General features: G+C 41.5%; 1 protein-coding gene and 1 long non-coding RNA gene across 6 annotated transcripts in view; one reads left to right on the top strand and one right to left on the bottom strand.

Annotated features, from left to right (window-relative positions):
• Window positions 1–22,962, top strand: part of NFAT5 (nuclear factor of activated T cells 5) — a 72,365-nt gene that overhangs the window by 41,698 nt on the left and 7,705 nt on the right. For 3 of the 5 annotated variants that reach the window (XM_054078584.1, XM_054078587.1, XM_054078588.1), the window contains exons 4-13: window positions 3,066–3,258; window positions 6,486–6,676; window positions 8,562–8,734; window positions 12,809–12,943; window positions 13,103–13,155; window positions 14,243–14,375; window positions 15,051–15,128; window positions 17,792–17,940; window positions 18,432–20,865; window positions 22,018–22,264. In XM_054078584.1, the coding sequence (XP_053934559.1) occupies window positions 3,066–3,258; window positions 6,486–6,676; window positions 8,562–8,734; window positions 12,809–12,943; window positions 13,103–13,155; window positions 14,243–14,375; window positions 15,051–15,128; window positions 17,792–17,940; window positions 18,432–20,865; window positions 22,018–22,256 (3,778 nt within the window). In that variant the 3' untranslated portion in view covers window positions 22,257–22,264. The remainder of the gene's footprint in view (window positions 1–3,065; window positions 3,259–6,485; window positions 6,677–8,561; window positions 8,735–12,808; window positions 12,944–13,102; window positions 13,156–14,242; window positions 14,376–15,050; window positions 15,129–17,791; window positions 17,941–18,431; window positions 20,866–22,017; window positions 22,265–22,962) is intronic. The other 2 variants (XM_054078586.1, XM_054078585.1) reach the window with 2 other exon arrangements.
• LOC128853474 (uncharacterized) lies at window positions 1,511–6,479 on the bottom strand. Its single transcript, XR_008452013.1, has 4 exons — window positions 6,001–6,479; window positions 5,178–5,233; window positions 2,211–2,362; window positions 1,511–1,590 (listed from the first exon to the last, which is right to left on the bottom strand). It is a non-coding gene; the product is annotated as an uncharacterized LOC128853474 (long non-coding RNA).

A 22,962-nucleotide genomic window follows, 5' to 3' on the forward strand; every position in this document is an offset into this window, starting at 1 on the left:
GATGGAGTTCAGCCAAGGGAGTTCATTTACTTCTGGCTCGAAGAAAAGAGCAAGGAAAGCACCCTTGCTGATTCGTGAAGTGGAAATAGCATTTGCCTCAAAAGAGACTCCTAGTCAGTTGTCTTTAAGAGCTAGGAAGGAAGAGAATTATTCCTGTGGAAACTTAAAATTGGTGAAAGCCTTTTTAGAAACGAATGAATTAACGGTGATTTAGGGCAAAGAGTCTCAGGTTTCCGACTTCCTTAGTCTCCCTGATCCACTGCAGAACCAGGGAAACCTTAACCCAGGAAATCAGATTTAATAGAATTATGGGGTTCGCCACTTACGTTTCTTTATTTAGCAAAGAAGTGCTAGCTTTGAGGAAGCATTGTTGGGTAACAGTTAAGCTAATAAATAACTGTGTGTATGCGAAATATTTTACTGTTTGTATGTGCATGGATATTAGAAGTATAGATAAACTAAGTAAAAGGATGTGTAAATGATATATCCTTGTAATTTGACAAGAAAGGTAGCCGAGAAGTTCTTGTGAAGGCTTTACAATTACTTTCAAGTTCAGCTAATTTGATTGAAAGTACAATTACTTTAGGTTTCTAGAGGAAGGAAGCTCAAAATAACTGCCAGGCAGCATCTCCTCACCTAACTATGGCAAGGTATGAAATACCAGTATGTGGGTAATTAAGATAACTTGGTTTTATGAGTAAAGTACTGTTGGGAAAACAGTTGTGTTGGAGGGACCAAAATGTTAATGTCACAAACGTAAAAACCTCTTGTTTTCAGTGTCGAAAGTGATTTTCGTTTTGATGATCTGCCTCTCTAATGTTACCCTTCAAGATTCAATAATACCTCAGTCTCCTGTATGAATTTTTGGAGGCGGAACTTCCAGGTTTGCCATGATCAGACAAAGCAATCCGTGTGATGTCTTTACGTGGAGCATTCCCCCACGATGTCGGTGCTCAGCCTGCCTGACCAAGAGGCAGAAAGCACGGGGCTCAGGCATGGTGTTTTGAATAATGCAGTGGTATTCGCAGTAGTGAGGGTTGCTCAGCATTCCGTCCCGCGTTCCCTGTGGGAAGCTGAGAGACTCTAGCTGTGCAATCCAAAATTCTGAGTAAGAAAAAGAGAGAAGACTTTCATTGAAAGTCCATTGGAGCAGTGTGCTGTCAGGAAGAAGAGAGAAAGCGATTATCTAACAGGCTTGAATTTGATTAGAGGTTTTATTTAACTTGTACAAAAGTAAAGAGCATAGTGGTGTTAAGTACAGTTTATTTAGTGTGTTGTAGGCTCTGTGCATGCTACAGTGAAGAATATCGTCCTTTTTATTTTCCTAAAAGAAGGTCTGTTTTTACATAGTGTTTTTATTTTTTTTTAAACAGCCTGTTTGACTAGACTGTGGCAGAGTAACCAGGGCTCCTTGGCAGAAAGGTGGTACTCCTGCGGTTTGTTATACTCGTTTTTTTAATCTGGATGCTGCCTCTCTGCTGGGTTGAAGTTGAGCGGGCAGGGCAGGGCTGCGGGCAGGGCGTCTGTCCTCGGCTCAGCTGGTTGAGGTGGCAGCACGCTGGGCAGTCCCACGGTGACGTGGTTATTAACCTTTGCAAACAGAAAAACATGAATGAGATTCATACAGTTGGTAACAGCTCAGTGGTGTTTGGTTTAACCCTTCTTTAAGATGGAGTAAAAGGTTTCGGAAGGTTTAGTAGGACTGAGAGAGTGAAAAATAGGAATTTCAACCATATAAAATGTGGTGGAAGCAGCGGACAAAAGGGCCTGACCTTTCCTGGGGCAGGAGAAGGCCTTTCCGTAGGAAAAGTGCTGGGCCAGGCTGTGCAGGGCTTGGAAGAGTTTGCATACTGTGTGGCTTTGTGCCGTTCGTTGCCCAGCAGGAGTTTTAGGAGAAGTGCTGCTGATGTTTGTTAGTGTAAATCGTCTGGTGATTGGGCAGAGAGCACTACGGGTCACCCCAGCCGTCAGGTTAGTGAGAAATTCATGCGGTGGCAAAGCTCTCAGTAAAGGATTTTGAAAAAAAACCAAACCCAACCATTCATTTCACTCTTTTCCTTGAGAAAAAACCTTGGAGAAATTGCTTCCATATGTTGCAGCTTGGACAGGAATTTTTCTTTTAGGCAATTCACACCTATTATTTTAAACTGCTTTCTTCAGAGTCGATAGCTGTTAGAAACTACTTTTTGGTAGTAAAAGAAGACTATTACCTTCTGCGTGATCTCACTGAGCCTTTTTTTCTGCCTGTACCACTTGCCATGCCCTGTTGTCAGTACTGGTGTTGAATGGGTTCATCAGGCTTCAGTTCAGGATCGTTATTCAAACCTGCTCTGTCTGAGATCAAGAGGTATTTTCCACTGTACTATAATCAGAACACAAAATTGATGATGTTATACTTTGGAGGGCTTCCTCATTCAGGTTTTAATTATGGAACTGAACACAAGATACAGTATAGTTTAAGGTATGCACCTGGGGAGAAACAGTCTTTGCATACGCTGCAGATTTAAAATTGGTGCAATTTGTGTCAGAGCTTTTTACAATAACTAATTTGGTTTTAATGTAAATTTATCCATCTGTTTTGACAGAAATTAGAGTTTGCATGGATATGCAAGTTCAGGTGGAGACAGGCATGAGGCTGTTTTCCTATTTAAAGAAGTATCATCTAACTTTAAATCCATTTAGTGTGTGTATGTACATACATATATTTGTTACAGAAGTGAAACAGCTTATTCAGATAATATCAGGCTGTAAAATATACTATGAAAAAGCAGATTATGAGCCTTCTTCTGTTTCTTAACATAGTTTAATGCTGATTGCTTTTCCCTTCAGTTTTGTTTACTCTCTGAAAAGCAATTCCTATTTGCACGGGATGGAGGAGGCAGGGAAGCACCGTTCCACTTCATCCTGCAGGTTTCCTTCTCAGAGAATTCCGAAGTCTGCTCTCGACCATAAATCTTCTATCCGTTAATATACACTCTTTATCTTTTTAGCTTTTCTGTGATTTAGTTTTTTTTATTGTGGAGCTGCTTATAACATCTTTTTAATGGTCTGCTTTGACTTCCCAGAGCATCAGAGAACCAGAAAGGAGCTGGAGGGAAGAAGACCCCAATGTTGTGTGGTCAGTATCCGACTAAGGGTGAGGGGAAGGAGCTGAAGATAGTGGTACAGCCGGAAACCCAGCACAGGGCTCGTTACCTCACTGAAGGCAGCCGGGGCTCAGTGAAAGACCGGACCCAGCAAGGCTTTCCAACTGTAAAGGTAGGCTGTTTAGTGTTAGACAAAGTGGGGATTCCCTTCCAAGGGATGCTGTAGTAGAGTGGGAACGGGTCAGTTCAAATATGCCTAGAGTCTTTATTTTTAGAGGGAAGGGGACAGACTTTGCAGGCTTTTTGCTGTAGAGGCTGCACTGTATCTCTTCTTGCAGTTAACAAGAAGTCTTATTTTCATCACAAAGTTACAGGGGGAAGTAAGCTTTATGTTGAGGCAGTGATGTGTAATCTGTGATGTGTGTCCTGTTAGATTACAGTTATATGAACTGTAAATAGATATTTAAAGCATACAAAGCTAGGATAGTGAATTGCTGTAGCTGTTTGATGGTTGATGACAGTGGATCATCATTATGCCATATGGCTAAGGATATAAAAGTAGGTTTATTTTAAAAAAAAAAAAATTAGAAGTGGGGTTTTCACGTGTGCATGGATTTTTTCGTTTTGCTTTCTTTTAATAAGAAGTATCTGAATCCACAAATCCAGTGTCTGTCTTTCAAGTAGACTCATAGTACAACTGGAGAATGGGGGGAAGAGAGGAGGAAGCAGTTGTCTGCACACTTCACAAATGCAGCCTGTTTCTGACTTCGATGCCTTAAAGTGTAGGTGTTGATGGTCACTTGATCTGAGGCAGATATAAGCAGCATACGGGACCGAGTGGTGTCCTCAGTCCTTGTGATCAAGGGGGTGTATCTGGATAAAGCAGATGCAGTCAGAAATCCAGGGCCTGGCTGCATACCTGGTTTCGCCAGCAAGCATTTACCTGACTTGTTCATCTTCCTTCATTTGGAGGGGAGAAAAGGATGACTGATGTAATTCACCTTATTCAAAGAGGGGAGAAACTGTTGGTGCTCAGGCTTGCCGGCCTGGTGAGGAGGGGCTGTACTGTTAAGTTTGTCAGAGGATGAATACCGAAGCCCAAAGGGGAAGGAGAAGAAACAAAATGGAGGAGAAACACGAGAAAGAAGGCTACAGAGGTCTTTCCACGTGCCAGCTCGAAAGGGAGAACGTTCAGAAGCTGTTCTCCAAGGACTGCACGCTAATGTGCGGAGTGTGAATTTGTAGGTCTTCTTTCCTCCCTTGTGCAGTCACAGGGCAGTGACTTGGCTGGAATCGCAAAGACATGGGGTCGTGTGTGTGGCTGGAATGCGGTTGTGAATGTTCAGCAGCTGTTAGAAAGAAGAGAGGACATCTTAGAATCATAGAGAGCTCTCTGGCTGCACAGACCTCCAGCGTGAAATTGGAAACTGGCCTGTTGAGATCAGAGAAGGGAGGAAACTCGGGGAGAGTGTTTTGGTATTTGTTACGGACTGCCTGACTGAGGTAATGGATGGTGCTTTCTGTAGGTAACTAAGGGGAGTCTCCTGCATACAGACCTCTGTCATCACAAAAGGTTTCAGCCGACTGTCCATCCGCAAGAATGGCTACAGAGCCTGGTGGAAGCAATCTTAAGAACGTTAGGACTGTGCTTGCGAAGATTTCCTAATGCAAATGGTAGAGAGGCTTACCAGGGGTTATGGTTTACTGGACTGAGAAAGAGACAAACAGAAGAACTGATGTCAAATATCACCACAGAAGTTACAGCGACCACAGCGTGAATGTGAGAGTGGACACCAAACAAGACAAGCCAGCATTGCACACTCATTGGAACTAAGGCAAATGGCATCCTGGTCGTACTGGGAGGAGTGTGGCCAGCAGGTTGAGCGAGCAGACAGCTGTGTTGGTTATTAGTACAAATAAGAAAGAGCGAAGACGTTGCCTTTCATACTTCTTCTTAGTTATGCCACTTTGAGAAAGCCGCAAAGCAGTTCTCAATCCAAACTAATTCACCGCGTCCACAAAGAAATATTTATTATACAGCCCATAAAATTTATGCTGATTACTACTGACAGTACATAGAAGTATACTTACATTTAAAGTCTTGTTCAACGGTGTTAGAAACATCTCCAACGCCTCTCTCAGTCCTCCTGAGTAATGTAGAAATTCAGTAAACTTTTTAAAGAAAAGAATCCATTCATATAGTCCTGTTGCTATGGTGATGTAGTGCTCATTTATATGAATTTTCTTAATGGGCCTTTGTTCATCTGAATTTCCTTTTAATTCCTCTCCCAGTTACCCTCTAGCAGCCATCAGTGAAAATTCTATTTGGAAGAGTCTGGCGTTACTGAATTCCTGGAAGCTCAGCTTGCTTTACCAGTAGGCAGACTAGTTCATACGCTGCAAATAAAAGTCTGCCAGGACTGGACAGACCAAATGAGTCAGTGGATTTTCAGGAAATCTGATCTAGGGAGGAAAAAATATACAAAAGGCAAAAGCTTTTGTTTTGTTTTGTTTGGGTTTTTTTTGGGGCAGTGTTTTAAAGATGAGGAAGAAAGTGTGAGAATGTGACTAGTTCAGTAGAGAATCATAGAATGCTTTGGATTGGGAGGGACCTTAAAGCCCATCCAGTTCCACCCCCTGCCATGGGCAGGGACACCTCCTGCTGGCTCAGGCTGCCCAAGGCCCATCCAACCTGGCCTGGAACACCTCCAGGGATGGGGCAGCCGCAGCTTCTCTGGGCAACTGATGCTTGCTCTTTTCTGGCAGCGCATGCTACCATTCCGATGTGTAACCCTTAAGCAGGCTGAGGAGGAGAAGCGAGTTCTGTGGCCCTTCAAAGAAAACTGTATTACTCGGTGACTTAAAACTAAAGAGTCTGCAATCAATATGTGACATTAAAATTGTGTAAACAAACCTTATTCACGTGACTTGTCTGGCAAGAAAGATGATCTTGAATGGAAGGTGTCTGCGGAGGATTTCCAGCCGTCAGGAGCAGATGTTCATGTTTGCTTGCTAACAGTATTGCGAAGGTGGAACAGTCCAGATGATGAGAGATGCTCTCGCACCCCTCTTGTATCTTCTAACAAGAACACTGGGGAAGAAAAGCAGCACTGGTTGGCTGTGGTGATGCTGTTTCTGGCCAAGGAGACCTTGGTGCTGTGACACATCATTTAATCTATTTGTTAAATGACTGACTTGTCTTTCAATAGAACAAATGGCAAAAGATGAAAAACATTAGCATTTTGTTTATAAACTGGATAAAAAGTTTTTGTTCCTTCTTCCCTTAGGATTGTTTCCAGCACCACTGGGAGCAGATTTGCTTCAAATTCAGCTGCATAAAATGTTTTCTGTTTTAATTGAGAAGCATTGCAATATTGAATTTGTGTTGCTGTGTTGCAGCTGGAAGGTCACAACGAGCCAGTGGTGCTGCAGGTATTCGTGGGTAATGACTCCGGTCGAGTGAAACCGCATGGGTTCTACCAGGCCTGCAGAGTTACTGGGAGAAACACTACTCCCTGTAAAGAAGTGGATATAGAGGGGACTACTGTTATTGAGGTTGGACTGGACCCAAGCAACAACATGACACTGGCGTGAGTAGCTTTTTCTTAAATATTTCCATTTATTATCTTGTTTTCAGAAACAGTCTTTTTTTTCTGATGGGATTGGTTAACAGCTGAAAGTCTGAAGATCTTGGCACACACCAGGCACTTAATGAAGCTATATGTCTAAGAAAAACTTCTAAATCGCATTCTCAGTTTGTGTTTGTGATACTTAATGCTTATTCTGGTCTTTCATAACTTAGCTAGATTGGTTTCATGTTCTGTTTGAACAACAGCGTGCATATTCAAGATCTTTGTCAACTATAAACTGGCTGCTGATTTTGTTTGTTGTCTTGTAACAAGTACAGAGTTGCTAATAGAAGAGGGAAGCATATTAGCATTTTCAGATCCCTTTAGGCCAGAAAGGCTGCGAATTGTGGGTTAGCGAGGCTAAACTCTGGCTTTCCTCCTCTCTTGCTTTGCTTGATCCATTTGTGTCATTTCCACCAGATAGTCCTTTGTCACGGAAGCCTCCTGCTTTGCTGTTTTTACAGAGCTTGTCTGGTCACGTATAGGCAACATTTTGGAACCCATTTACAGCCGCTGCTGAGAAGGGGTGTGCGCTGTCTGATGGTGATAGTTAACTGCAGTAGATTTTTGAGCTAGTGGCCTCATCTGCCAGTGTGGTTTAGATCTCCCAGGAAACTTAGATATAAGTGATTCCCCAGTAAGCTTTTCGCATGTGTCTTAATATATAAGAAAAGCATTGATCTTCTTTCAAAGTTTTCTTGCCAGTAGAACGTCTTTTCGTTGTGATGTGGTTGAAAGCCGCCGCTCTGCTTAGAAGCTTGTCTTGCTTCAAGAGAAGAAATGTTTCTTCAATTTACTGAGTCCCACTTTTTAAACAGGATAAATACAGTTTGCTAATAGACTGAATCAATTTGAATTACTAATATAAAATATAATCCCATGATAAGTTTGGAAACTGCCTCCTCGAGAGTAATTTCATTGCTGTCCTCAAGTGTTAAAAAGTAAAACCATATAAGTATGGAGGCACTAGAAAGATGAATTTGGAATTGTCTAGGGAGAAAATTGTTCTCCAGGCTGTTTTCTGAAAAGATATCTTAATATCTTAAATCCTGATATTTCAGTGATGCTGTTTAATACCTCTGTATTGATGGTAATGCCAGTGCCGCCTTCTGAATCGCGCTCTCCCCTCCTTTCTGCTCCCACACTGCTGCTTTATTGGCCTTGATGCAGCACAAAACTTTGTTCTACTCAAATGGTCCTTACACTCCTTGCATGTAGGGCATAAGATCCTGGTAAATCTGCAATAATATTCTTCTTAACACATCAGGCTGCTTTTTCTTTTCGTTTGTTGCTTGCTTTAAATAATTTTGCATCTAGCATGTCTTTCTGAAAGTTAGGCTGCATCACTCTCATCCTGGCCCCGTATACATTTCCTGTAGGACCACAGTTATCATAGGACTTATCACTTCCAAGTTCCACTGAACATAAAAAATAATACCACTACAGTAAGTTTCTTTCTACTGCTGCTTTAACTGAATGCAGACTATTTTGTAGTAATAATCTTACAATGCCAGATCTAACGCCAGCGACGGAAGAATGGAGATCTGTGATTATAAATGGAATGCTTACCAGAATTACTTTCTTACATTGCATTTTCTGTTTTATTCGTGCTGCTTTCACGTTCCTTCCTCCCGTGATTCATCATCCAAATTATTTAGGGATGAATTGAAAACCAGGCTATATAATGAGAAAGGTCACACAGAGATTTCACGTAAATAAAGAAATAAATCTAATAATATTTCAGTAATTACTTCAAGACTTTTGACTTTGTGTCAAAATAGTTGAAAGATTATTAAAGATGCTGAACTTAAACACTATTAAACTTTCATCTATTTTATGTTGTTAGGGTTGATTGCGTGGGAATATTGAAGCTGAGAAATGCTGATGTTGAAGCTAGGATAGGGATTGCTGGCTCCAAGAAAAAAAGCACACGTGCTAGGCTGGTATTCCGTGTTAACATCACTCGCAAAGATGGTTCAACTTTGACTCTCCAGACACCTTCTTCCCCAATTTTGTGCAGTAAGTATCAAAATATAAAGTTGGTGTTGAAGGATTCTTGATTTTGGGGTGATTGCCTTGAAGGGGGGGAAAAGAAACCCAATGTTAATCTGTGATTATTTTGGAATCGCTCTGACTAAGATTGCAGGGATTTATTTTCATTTGGGGTAGGGTGTTCGTTAAATGACTACTTCGTATTTAAAAGTAGTTATAGCTATAATTAAACCAACTTTTGTCTTTTAAAATATCAGAATTTTTGTCATGATTCCTTTCAACTTACTGCATGACTTTTTGATGCAGATTTTCATCTCTTCTGTATTGTCAGGTTCATCTGTCAGCTTTCAGGGATAGAAAGGATTTCTAATAATTTAGTAAGTGTAGCTCTTTACAGTTGTTGATGGTTCAACCGGAGCCTGAATCCGTTCTGGTTCAGTGCAAGAAGGAAACTTTTTATAGCTGTTTATTAAAATGCTCTGTTTAGCACTGCACACAGATGGCTGCCTTGACTGGCTCGGTTAGACTGAACAACGGGGAAAAGGAAATCAGGGGAGGCTGCAGTGCGTCGGAGCTGCCTCTTGTTCATACAGTATGTAGTGACCTCCAGTGAAGGGGAATTCTCATTTATCAAAGAGAAGAGATAGGCAAATGTGCGTAAAACAGCTATTGATGGGATTATTGATCCCTCTTGATGAACAAGATGATAGGAAAGCTTTTTCTGCGTGTGTGGAACATAGGGTGCTTGGTGGATGCTTGCGTTGTGCTCTTTCCATTGTATAAAAAGAAGTTATTACCAGAAAGTTGTGATAAACTTTTCAGACTGGCATCTGTCAGTTCAGAAAAGAAGGCTTAGGGTAGACCTTTTCACCATTTTCCAGTATTTAGAGAGTGGCTACGAAGACGATGAACACTCTTTTCTTCAAGGAGTCACATGGAAAAGACATGAGGTAGTTGGTACAAGTTATTCCTGGGGATATTCTGATTGGACACAGGAAAAATTTTTCACAATGGGAAGAATCAGCTCTCAGAATAATCTCCTCAGGGAAGTGGTGGATTCCCCAACATTGGGCACTTCTAAGGGTCAGCTGGATGGAATTCTGGGCCTTCCTGTCTAGGCTGTGCTTTTCCCAAGAAAGGTTGGACCAGATGATCCTTGTGGTTCCTTCCAGCCTGGTGTTCTGTGATTCGATGACAGTTATTGGTTTTAGTGTTTTCATTTTTCACTCTCTGCCAGTACCTATTGTCAGGGCGCCTGTCCAGCTCGTCCGGAACTGCAGCTTTGTTGCCAGGGAAAGAACAGATTGGAAGAGGAGATAATTAAAAGCATGTGAGCTTCCACATCAGATACCACCATGCGATTCCAGTGCTGCAGGCAACAGGCGATTCGGCAGATGTGCCGTGTAGGCTGTCTCTCCTTCCAGTGTTCTGCTCTCACAGAGGATTCCTTTGTCAGGGAGAGCAGGAACCTTGCAGAAACCCTGCCAGGCTGATAAGCAACGAGGTGTTACCCCTCGTGCAGGGGGGGACTCTCCTCTCTTCAACCACGTTCTGTGCGTTAGGCAGTAGTTTCACTTTTGAGGTGCTCTTCCAGAAAGGTGAGCTTGAGGTGTTCCCATGCCTATTTTTAACTTCTCCTGCCACTATTTGCCAAATGTTTCTTTTTCCAGTGTTTTTTTAGACTGATGGAGTTCTCAGATTTGTGCATTTATGTTGTTGTAAAATATATAAATACATTTGCTAGAAACATGATGTTTGTGTAGCCCCTTTCCAGTCTGGAGTACTGTGGGATCTGATATTAATTTCCAGATTTCAGCAAAAAACCCCCACATTTTCTATAATATCTCCACAAGCTATTTGTGGGTACATTTTGTTTGCATCATTAACATACTGATTAAAGATAAAATTATTTAAATTGTAGCAGAAATGGGAATGGAAATAGTCTGGTGTTTACTTAAACACACAACAATCCAAATCTTGCTATTGTAAGTGGGAGCTGAGAGTCCAAGATGTTTTAGAGACCAATTTTAAAACAGGCTGTTTAGCTAAAATACACTTTCCTGCTTAGCTTGTTGTTAAAGCCGTTCCAGTATTGGTTTATGAGGGTTCCTCGTAGTCTTTGTTCTCTGTAGAATGCATCCATTTATACCCATAACATTAGCGGCTGCGTTTTGAGATATGGGCAGTGAGTGAAAAACAGACTATATGAGGGATGACATGCTGAGGGACGTTAAAGAGAAGGAGGAAATCGCAGTTACCCTTCCATCAATAAAGTACTAAAAAAATACAATTAGGAGTAAGTTGGTTTAGTTTTTAGCAAACTGGGTTTTGGTCAGTTGATAAGAAAGTCTCCCTAATTGTTTAATTTCCTAAGGGACTGCCCAGGAATTTTATAGCATCTTCATTGCTGGAAGTCTAAAACAAAGGAACTGGCTAGACGCATGTCTTCGAGGCATGATGTGGGTAAAACTGGTTGTGATATAAAGTTGAGAGGTGAATTCTTGAAGCTCTTTCCAGGCTTGCGTGCTTCTGCTGTCTTGGCTTACTCCGAGGTTATGGTGACTTACAGTAGACCTTGGTCAACCTGACAGTGCTGGTACACGTGTACTGGCTGATATGGCATCAAATGTTGTTGTTTATGAAGTTATTTGCTTATATCAGTCATCCCCAGCACAACTGGTTTCTTCGCCACGTCCATCTTATTGCAGATGTGGACTCCACCATGTCATGATAAGGGTTACATTTTCCCTCATCAGGGCCTGTATATATTGACATTTACAACTAATATTGGTGTTTAAAGTTGCGGTAGTGTTCCTGAAACCATAGGAAAGACATTAATTAGATGCAGGGCCTTTATTTAAGGTCTATGTTTTAAATAGGCTTTGTTAATTTGTTAGCAAACCTAAATTCGGAGGTTCATGTGCCTTGAGCATATTTAGTAGTTGCGTAATGGTTGCCTAGGAACCCGCTGCAAGAGTTGTAGAAAAATCCTTTCTAAAAGGTCATTAAATAATTTAGAGAGTTACAGTATGTTTGTTCTTCTGTGTGGGAAGCCCAGAGAATGCTGTTATCAAACACTAAAAGTGGGCCACGTAATAAGTGCAAAGCACAAGCGCAAGCTTCTGCCGGCAGGATTGTATGGTGAATGGAAAAGTTGGTTGAGAAACCTTTATTAGAAACTGGAATAATTTTATAACGTACTACATCTGACAAAGTCAAAATACATTATCTTAAAATGTATGTCTGCATTTACATTGTCTTTGGTGCTCATTTTCATTTACCACGTGTGCTCTTGTTTGATTTATGCTTTAAGAAGCATAGAAATAATTCGCAGCAAAGACAATTTGTAACGTGTGTTATATAAATCATCGTCTGAATCACTGGTGAGAGGCAGAGGTTTCCAGGGATGTATATTTGTAAGCTGCAGTCTCTTTGCTAGTTTATAGGATATCATGGAATCATGGACTAGTTTGGGTTGGAAGGGACCTTAAAGTCCATCCAATTCCAGCCCCTCTGCCCTGGGCAGGGACACCTCCCACTGGATCAGGCTGCTCAAAGCCCTGGGCTTGCTCTTGCACCAGCCAGAAGGCTACAGCATGTAAAAAAAAAAACAAACGTAAAAAAACAGGTAATGTGGGAATCAGTACTTCTGCCCTTTTGCATAACAAAGCAAAGCTTCAACAAATATGTTTTTATGAGCATAAAGGTAAATGTGAAGGTGTGCTTCAGCTGCACCCAAGGGCCGATGCATTTATTTATCACTTTCTATGCCAGGAAATTACAGAACCAAATTTTTTGCTCTCCTGAACTTTTTGTGAGCTTTAGCTCAAACACTGAAAGTTTCATTTTGAAGATGTAGTAAATGCAAGAAAAAGAATTATTAGTGGATCATCTACCCAAGTATGATTTCTATGAGGTCATTACATTCAGTGAGAAAGTAGTAGAAACAGTTATCTTTCGAAGTTTTGTCACGAGTGATATAGTGAAGGAAGAAGCTCAGAATTTATTTTGTTCTTTCCATTTTAATCCTCTAAGTAAAAGCTTTTCGTTTTGGCTGTTGATACGTTCTTGATTCCGAACTATGTGTTTTTTCGATTGCAGCTCAACCAGCAGGAGTTCCAGAGATCCTAAAGAAAAGTCTGCACAGTTGTTCAGTGAAGGGTGAAGAGGAAGTTTTTCTGATTGGCAAGAACTTTCTAAAGGGAACAAAAGTGATTTTCCAAGAGAATATTTCTGGTTAGTGTGAAAGCAGTAATGGCTTGGGGTGCTGAAGAGAGTGTATTTGGGTTTGTGTTGGTTGATAGGGTTTAGTTGTAGAGAGCAAACTGAAAAACACCAAAATAAATTGCTTTATATGGATGTGCAATAAATGATGCTTTTTAACTTTTCATTTAGATGAGAATTCTTGGAAGGCAGAAGCTGAAATAGACATGGAATTATTTCATCAGGTACTTTTGTATTACTATTATTACCACTACCACCAGAAAATGGCTTTGACTCCTTTTTCCAAAGAAAAATCTAAGAAGCCTTTCCCTCTTCCTGTGCATTTCTAGAAATAATATTTGTTTTCTTGAAAGGTGTTCTTTAGCAAGTCGTAGTAGAATATCGTCGTTTTAGGTTTACACAAGTATAATTGTTCAATTTCTGATTGAGAACTTATGTCACTCTCCTGCTGTGGCATCTGTGAACTCGGTGAGCAAGTCTTTGCCGTTGCGTACAGTGTCTTGAAAAGAGCAGTAGCTTTCCCAAGAGCCCATTAGGTTCCTACTGGGTGGGAGTACTTTGTGTGCATGCCACGGTCTTTATGCCTGGCCAGATTTCTGTTCCACTTTTGAATGTTTTGCAAAACATTATTTTATTCTTTTTGACACGGCTAAGTGTCTTTATGGACCGTTGAACTGAAATGAGAGAAATTTAGATGTAAATGATGTCTGACAAATATCATCTTGCTCCCACCTCTGAAGGCGGTGTTCCATACACGCGCTGGTGGAAACGATTTCTCACTTAGTGGGATAGATAGTTGGGGAATAGACAGCCTGTCGCTCATGCCTATTACCGTTGATGAATGATTCAAGCCTATTTTTTGATGTCTGCTCAGTGTTAAATCCGCTTAAGTGTAACATGAAACTGCATCCTCCATCTGTTCACGCTGAATGTAAAGACCTGAGTCAGCAGAACAGGGAAGCGTCTGAGTCTGGCAGAATTTGGTGACAAACCGATTGCAATCCAGCAAAGCTTATGTTTAAAGTACTGGCCTTTATGTCTTTTTTTCCATTTCATTAAATGGAAGTTTCTCCACCTTCCATTTAAGCTATAAGTTTCCAGTGAGCATCATCTGAGCAGGTTATCCAAATCGCTCTTCTAGCACAAATTAGTTACTGAAAGTGTAACTTGATCACTTTTCCCCAGTGTTTTCCCTTTTTATGGTGTTTCATCAGTCTGCTTTTCTGGTTTGGATGAATATAAATATAATTAAAGTCAATAGTAATGAAATAAGGTTCCTAATGTGATTTTTAAATGATTTTTGCATTGTAGAATCACCTTATTGTGAAGGTGCCACCATATCACGACCAGCAAATAACCTCAGCTGTTTCTGTGGGAATATATGTGGTGACCAATGCTGGAAGATCGCACGACGCGCAACCATTTACATACACTCCAGATACATGTATGTAAAATAGAAAACTGGGGGAGGAATGGACCATTTTTCCTGCTAAGTATTTCCTTTTTGCTTTATAGTATTTAGTCCCTGCAGCAGAACTCTTAAGTAACATGGATCTTTTCACGCTCCTCTTCCTGGCACGAGGTTTGCGCTATTAAATAATAAAATCTAAAGGCTTGGCTTTTCTCCTCTGTGTGTCAGGTAGCTCCAATTTCCGCTGCACGGAGGTGGCTGTTCTTATAGAGTAGCATCAATGTCTAGTATAAAGTACGAAATGAAGCTCATCAGGAAAATAGTAGACGTATTATATACAGAGCACCAAATACAACCAAAAAATAGCACCAAATACAACCAAAAAATAGCACCAAGCTTTATCCTAAAAGGATAGGAATGTTGAAGTTTGATGCTATAATGTGTTTTTATTTATCTATATTACAATACACAGTGCAATGGCCAACTGGCTCTTTCATTTTTGGAAGTCAAAACGATATTCTGGGCACTGTGATCACTGGTGCATTCACAGCTACGAACAGAAAGTTTATGTGAACTTGGAATGTTTCTTTGGGTTTCAAAGAACCTTAATTTCTCTAAGGTATAATGAATTGTTTTGGTTTGTGTTTGGTTTTCTGCTTGTTTGTTATTTTAACATAAGGAAGTTTTCAATGTGTTTTGTCTCGACAGCTGGTACTCTGAATGTTAACGTGAAGAAGGAAATCTCCAGCCCAGCCCAACATTGTTCTTTTGAAGAGGCTATAAAAGGTACTAAATTGATTCTTATCATTGTTGTTAATAGCTTAACTATAAATTCCTACCCAGATTTGGAGGAATGAATCAGACATTCTGTGAAGAGAAGTCTGTGCTTATAAAATCTGGCCATATTCTTACAGAGAGTTTTATTTTCTGATAGTGAGTATTTTACTTTATAACATAATTCCTTTAAATGTATTTTAACATGAGCTAATATAGAAGAAAAACTTTGCAAAAATTAATCTTAAAAATAATATTTTCATGTCACAAGCAGGAGATTGGAATTACTCAAAGAATCTCTTTTGCTCATAGTTTGAGTATACCAGTTTGTTGTGAATCTTGATTTAGGATCCTGCTGGCTCCCTAATTTATCACAAATGGATTTTTACACAGCTTTGATTTAGCAGCAATTTAAGATTTATTAGCAGTAACAGCACTTAATCGTTAGCCAATTTAACAAAGTGGTTCAGTGGAATTTACTGTAACCGAAACAGTGACTCAGTTAAAGGTTTGAAAATGGCAAGGTTCACACGAGACTTACTGCCCGGTTTCCTAAATCAGATCACACGTACAGACACACACAAACACAAAGACACAGATTTACAGACACACAGAGTTAACCTATAGCTAAAATTCCCCTTCCCTTGAGCTTAGTGAATTACTCACTTTCACTGCATCGGCATTCATCAGTGGATTGAGGCTTGAAGTCTGACTTTGCCTTTCTCCTTCGTTGGCTTTGTTAGCAGACTGTCTTTGAATCTCGGGAAGTCTGTGCCTTTATCGGCTTCGTTAGCAGACGGTCTTTAAACCTGGAGGAGTCCACGCCTGCGAGGCGTCCCCGCTCAGAGGGAGATGCTGGTCACAGACCGCTGTGATCCAGGAGAGCTCAGAGGGTCTCACTTAAGGTCACTATTTATAGGACTGCAAGACGCTTGACTTTGGTCAGTATTTTTCCATTCTGGCCAAATTCGTGTTAGGTAATTCTGGCATTTTCCACCAGCTGTACAAGTCCATTACTTTTCAGATCCTACCGTTTTGGTACCATCCCGCTTGGGCTGCGATCCAGTTCCTGAGCTGTCAGGGAGTGAAGGATTGTCCCTGATCCCTACCTTTGTCAGGCAGCAGGAGTTCCAGGTGTGGTCAGGGAGCACCTCATCACTCCAACTCTGTGCACTTGTACAAAGGCATGGAGACAATGGGAATTCTCTCCCGTAACACACACAGTTTCCCCTGGAGCGCATGGTGGCCTTGAGAGGGGCTGCACCACCGCAGTGCCTCAGGCCCTGCAGTCCAATCTTCATTTAATATGCTTGCAAGTGAAGATGAAAACTGGAAGAGGTCTAAGAAGGCAGTTAATACAAAGGATTTGGAAACTATGTGCTGTTAATTTGGTAGTGGTGGGGAAGAACAAAGTACTGAAAACACCAGTGTGCCAGCTTGGTATTTTTCAGAAGCTGTCTAGTGGTTTTATAAGACCGATTTCAGTGGATCCAGTTAAGAATGCTAATTTTGGCAATTTCAACTTATTCAGCTTCAACTTATATCACCTTCAGGAAGGTTGTGTGGTTTTTTTTTCTTTCTTTCTTTTCTGTCCATTCTGCCCATGCAAAGCTTGTGATTTTGTTTCGAGGGAGCAAGTTTGAGGTTTGCCTCGTTTTAAGTGTGAAATGAATTGATCCTTCTGATACTGAAATAAAGTAGAGGATGGAAATGTTTCTTAGTTGGTTGTTAAAACCTTTGTAGTGTACAAAGGTTAACAGAAATTTCCAGAGCCTGCTCCGGTGAAAGCAGGTTGAAAGGTAAGCAAATGAACAATGTGATCAGAACTTTGATAGGAATCCCTAGCTTCTAGTTAAAATCATGAAGCTCATGTTCAAAGTTAATAGCTTGGTCTTGGCGGGGGATCTATTTACAAGTTGACTTTACAACTTGCCAGGAACGGTGATACAAGATGTGATGAGTTTAAACCTGCAGAGAATATTTGGGGGAAAAAATAAGCAAAAATATTTAGGACATGGAAACAAGCTGATGAAAGGACTGATAAGACTTCTAGTAGCAAGATTGAAAATATGAGGAAAATAATAACCTAATTAATTTTAAGTACTAAAATTAACTACTTAACTACTAAAAAAACCCAGAAAAAAATAGGCACTACAAAGGTAAAATAACAACGTATTCGTGCTACAGAGCTGGCATACAGACTTATCGAATTTTGGCTTGATTGGTCCTTTAACAGAATAGAAATACAGTCTGAATGCCCTGAGCACTCTGCTCACATGGTTATCAGAAACCAGACATTTTTCAAAATGAAACAGAGAAGTTATGTGGTTGAAGAGTAGTAAAACTTAAAATCTTATAGTTTGTAGAAAGATGTCTTAAATTGTTATGTTTGTAGTTTAAGCAGTTGGTGGCTGGCTGTGCTGGTCTAGAAAGATACAAAATGGAGGAAAACCAAAACTATAGCATTGCTGTTAGTCTTAAAAACCTTTGAAGGTTTGAGGTATTCAAATGTTTGCAATGATCTTTCTGCATATCGGCATCTTAGATGATGACGAGAGCTCTTCTGATAGGGCTGAGAAGTGAAACAGGAAGCAGGTCACCACTGGAAACCCACTCTTTGCATAGCGAATGTTAACATTCCATTGCTCTTCCTCTATTTTTATGTGTGGCTGCAGCAGTGAAGGCCACTGGTTGTAACCTGGAGAAGGTAAACATTCTTCCTAGTGCCTTGATAACTCCACTCATGCCAAGCAGTATGATTAAGAAAGAGGATGTGGCTCCAATGGAAGTATGTGCAGAAAAAAGATCTCCCCCTGTGTTCAAGGTAAGTTTGACTGTAATCGGAAGACAGTAGCCTCAATAGTCTTAGTTATGTCTACCCATTAGCCCATGTTCTAATAGTGGAGGAGAGTGGCACACAGGGAAAATGTCACATCCGAGATCAGTCTGGAGAAAACGCAGAACGTCATTAAAAGAATAGGCAATTTCCTTTGAAAGTAATTTACCCTGTTCCTGCATTCAAACAGATTGATTGGTCAGTGATTCTTTTGTCCCCTGCCACAGAACTAGTAAATTACTGTAAGAATATTATCTTACTCACTTTCTAGCATTGCTTTCATTAAATTGTACCTTGACTCCTTCTTTGAAGTAGAGTTTCCACTGCTGGTCACTCATTTACTTGTTTGCTTATGTACTGAGAGATACGTAACCATCGGATTGCCTGTCTCGTCTTTCTTGAACATAGTGGATTAATGGAAGTTTTCTAAGTATAACCTCAGTAATCTTACAGATTGCATAATATTTTGCTCTTCTCAGGCTTCAAATGTGGTTGGACCAACTCAGCAAACATTGGAAAACAGTATGTCTGGCATATCAACTTCTGCTTCCCATTTACCTTCTGAAAATGAAAGCCAGCAACAAATACAGCCGAAGGTGTATAATCCAGAGTCACTAACTACGATCCAAACACAGGACATTTCCCAGCCTGGTAGCTTTTCAGCAGTCTCTACTCCGGGTCAGCTGCAGAACAGCGATGCATTGTTGCAGCAAGCAGCGCAGTTCCAAACAAGAGAATCCCAAACTAGGGAAGTCTTGCAATCAGATGGCACAGTAGTGACTTTGTCACAGTTGACTGATGCATCGCAACAACAGCAGTCTACACTCTCAGAACCAGCACAGGCACTGCAGCAACAGATCTCATCAAGTATTTTCTCATCGGCGAGTGGCGTGAGTCAGTTACAGAACACTATCCAGCAACTGCAAGCTGGAAATTTTCCAACTAACACTGCCACTGGCAGCAACAGAAATGTTGACTTGGTGCAACAGGTATTGGAAGCTCAACAGCAGTTATCTTCTGTTCTATTTTCTGGTTCAGACAGCAATGAGGATGTTCAAGATCAGCTAAATGCAGATATCTTTCAGCAAGTTAGCCACATACAAAATAGTGTCAATCCTGGGATTTTTTCCTCATCCGACACAGCTGTCCATTCCAGACCAGAGAACCTTTTGCCTGGACGAGCTGAAAATGTTCACTCGCAGCCTGAAAACGCGTTGTCCAATCAACAGCAACAACAGCAGCAGCAGCAGCAGGCGATGGAGACTTCTGCAGCGATGGTGATAGGAATCCAACAAAACATTTGCCAAGCTGCAACTCAGATGCAGTCTGATCTGTTCTCTTCAACAACTTCAGGGAATGGAGCCCTCCAACAGTCACCTGTTTATCAGCAGGCTTCTCACATAATGAGTGGGTTGTCGACAAATGAAGACATGCAAATGCAGTGCGAATTGTTCTCTTCATCTCCTGGTGTTTCTGGAAGTGAGACTACTCCTACGGCACAGCAGCAGGTCTCCAACAACGGACCTACTATGTTTCAGGCGTCCAATTCTGCAGATGGAGAGGAAGCTTCAGGACAGAATAAACAGATGCAAAGTACCGTATTTCAGACCATGGTTCAAATGCAGCACAGCGGAGAAAGTCAGTCGCAAGTTAATCTCTTTTCATCTACCAAAAACATGATGACCGTTCAGGCAAGTGGAACCCAACAACAAGGAGGTGGGCTGTTCCAGCAAGGCGGAGAAATCATGTCTATTCAGTCAGGAAGCTTTATGCAGCAGTCTCCACATTCACAAGCTCAACTTTTTCACTCTCAGAATCCTATTGGTGACACTCAGAATATATCACAGGAAACACAAGGCTCTATTTTCCACAGCCCAAATTCCATTGTCCACAACCAGGCCAGTACCAATTCCTCAGACCAGCTGCAGCCTCCAATGTTCCATTCGCAGAATGCCATGGGTGTATTACAGAGCTCTTCAGTTCCTCAAGACCAGCAGTCTGCCAACATGTTCCTTTCCCAGAGTTCCATGAACAACCCTGCAACTCAGGAAGAACAGATGTCATTCTTTACAAGCCCAAATTCCATTTCTCCTCTTCAGACAGCAACAAACACTGAACAGCAGACTTCTTTCCAGCAGCAGACACAGATCTCTCATATCCAGAGTTCCATGCTTCCCCAAGAACAGCCACAGACCCAGCCTGCTCAGCAAGGTTTGTTCCAGTCTCAAGTGTCGTTAGGCTCTATCCAGTCCAGTTCCATTCCCCAGAACCAACAGGGAGCTATCTTCCAGCCTCAGCATTCGATAGTTGCCATTCAGAGTAGTCCTCCATCGCAAGAACAGCAGCAACAGCAACAGCAGAACATGATGTTCAGTAATCAAAATGCAATGAGTACAATTGCTTCTCAGAAGCAGAACATAATTTTCAATCCAAATCAAAACCCGGTTACCAATCAGGAGCAACAGGGCCAGTCCATTTTTCATCCACAGACTAACATCGCACCGATGAACCAGGAGCAGCAGCCCATGCAATTCCAGAGTCAGACGACAGTGTCTTCTCTTCAGAATCCTGGATCCAACCAGGCTGAAGCACAGCAGCCAGCCATCTTCCATAACTCACCCCAGATTCAGTTGGTCCAAGGGTCGCCAAGTTCGCAAGAGCAACAAGTCACTCTCTTCATCTCTTCAGCTTCCATGTCTGCCTTGCAGAACAGTATGAGCCAGCAAGAGCTGCAGCAGTCGCCGATGTTCTCTTCTCAGAACAGCATGGCGGGAATGCAGGGAACTGCTTCTCCTCCGCAGCAGCAAGCGTCTCTGTTTCACAACACGGCGGGAGGTGCTATCAACCAGCTGCAGAATTCTCCTGCTTCGTCTCAGCAAACGTCAGGAATATTCCTGTTCGGCATTCAGAACAGTAAGTGGTAGATTCCGAGTTTACAGTTTAGAGGCGCTACTAATTATTGCCTGTGAGACAATGATTATTCAGTTCTAAGTTATTTCCTTGCCTATAGACGCTCTTCATGTTGCTCTGAATGTACAGTTTTGTTGCTGATTTGGCATGAGAAGTCTTAATGTAATAAACTTGTAGTTTAAATATCTTTTGGTCTTTTTACACTTGGGATTTACATGTGATGAAACCATCTTAGAATTCTATGTACTTATATAGAAATAGTATATATAAATTTACTAACAATACAGATGCAATATAAAATACATGTAGGCTCATCTAAAAAAAGAGAAAAGTTACACCCTCTTAAGACAGCCCCACTCATCTTTTTCCTGCTGCGTTTCATTTCTACAACTTACGCAATGACTTCTCCGCACGTTATTGAAAGGAAGGGTTTTTTTAAGCTACGTAGTCCAGAGAAGTGTCTACTGAAGTGTATTTGAAACTCCTTTAACTTCATAAGCCAGCACTTTTCCATATCTCTGAATCTATCCTCTGTGATGGGTTCTGTGGGATGTGGATCCTCTCATCTGTCTGGAGGGTGGGACGTACCTGTGAAGCTCTGCAAGCAGCAGGTGCAGATGATGATTATAGTGTCTTATAAAAGATCTGGAGAGAAAGCTGTAGCTGTGTCCTCTGTCTGTGGTTACAGCTGAATATGTGCTTTGTTGTATAACCTGACAATCAGACCATCTACAGCCAGGCCTTTCCGTAAACCTGAAGATAATGCTAGAAGTGGTAGGAGATGTGGCACCACTTGCAGTTTGCAGGAGGAGCTAGTGGATACCTTGGCTGGTTGGAAAAAGACACAACAGTAATTAAGAAAGACAAAAGATGGGCACAGTCAACACTTCATTGATGCTATGCCTTTTGTTTTTCTTCTAGTTGTGTTGTCCTCTGAGGTGTTAATGGTGGTTGGTTGTATCTAGAGTCCGTATACTCAATACACCTCAAACCTCTCCTTATATCCGGAGGGAGCGGTGAGCGAAAGTGGTCTTGTGCATGCACCTTTCGACACTGTTTATGGTCAATAGGGATGTATGTAAGGGAATTGGCAAATTCACTGCATGTATAAACCTACTTTAAATGGTCCGTTGTTCTTCACTTTCTTCTCAACAGACTGTGGGCAGCTGCTAACCTCTGGACCAGCTACGTTACCGGATGAGTTGATGGCCATCAGCCAGCCGGGTCAGCCACAGAGCGAGGGACAAGCAGCAGTGCCAACGCTGCTCTCCCAGCAGATATCGGAGACTCCTCCACTGCCTTCAGCTATGGCAACCAACCAGAATATTGAGAAAATTGATGATCTGCTTGTGTCATTGCAAAACCAGGGGAACAATATGACTGGCTCCTTTTAATTAGGCAAGTGAGTGATGGGTTTGGGGCTTGGGGGTTCTTTCCTGCCATGCGTATTTCTGTTCAATAAGTCTTTGCTTCGGAGTGTGTCACTGTGCTCTAAGAGATCAGCTAAAGTACCAGGAGGGTTGAAATAAAAATATAATCCCAGTGGCTAAAATGAAGAGTTACTGAAAAAAGAGGTCAGACTTTGTATGAAACAGTTGGTTGAGACTGGGTCTTGTCATCCGGTTCCTGTATGATTTGTCATCTGCTGTCACAGTCGAGTATCAGGAAGGGGAGTAGATCAGACAGACGGGCAGATGAAAGCGTTAAGAAATATGGCTGTGGTTGGAAACTAAAGGCTTATGGAGTAAATAACACCTGAAGTCTGTACTATTCTGAAATTGCCCCTGGGTTACAATAATGGAATATGAAAACAAGTTTTGGTAGAATACAGTGGCTGTTGAGAGTGTGCTACATGCTGAGTACCGTGAGGTGCCATGGGCACCTCTTGCTTGGAGACATTTTCCTCTGAGATCATGATTTTTTCAGAGAGGAGAAAGAGACTTTGACTACATATGAGTGCATATGAGCCAGAGGACTCCGGAATGTAGTATTGTCCCCAGTGCATAACTTGGCTGTAGTTAACTGTGGTGCCATCCTGAACCCCCCAGAAGTTTCACTTATGTGCTACGCTTAATTTCCTGAAAAAAAACCAGAGAGGAA

The sequence above is a fragment of the Cuculus canorus genome, chromosome 13 (genome assembly GCF_017976375.1).
Source record: "Cuculus canorus isolate bCucCan1 chromosome 13, bCucCan1.pri, whole genome shotgun sequence".
Classification (NCBI taxonomy): Eukaryota; Metazoa; Chordata; class Aves; order Cuculiformes; family Cuculidae; genus Cuculus; species Cuculus canorus.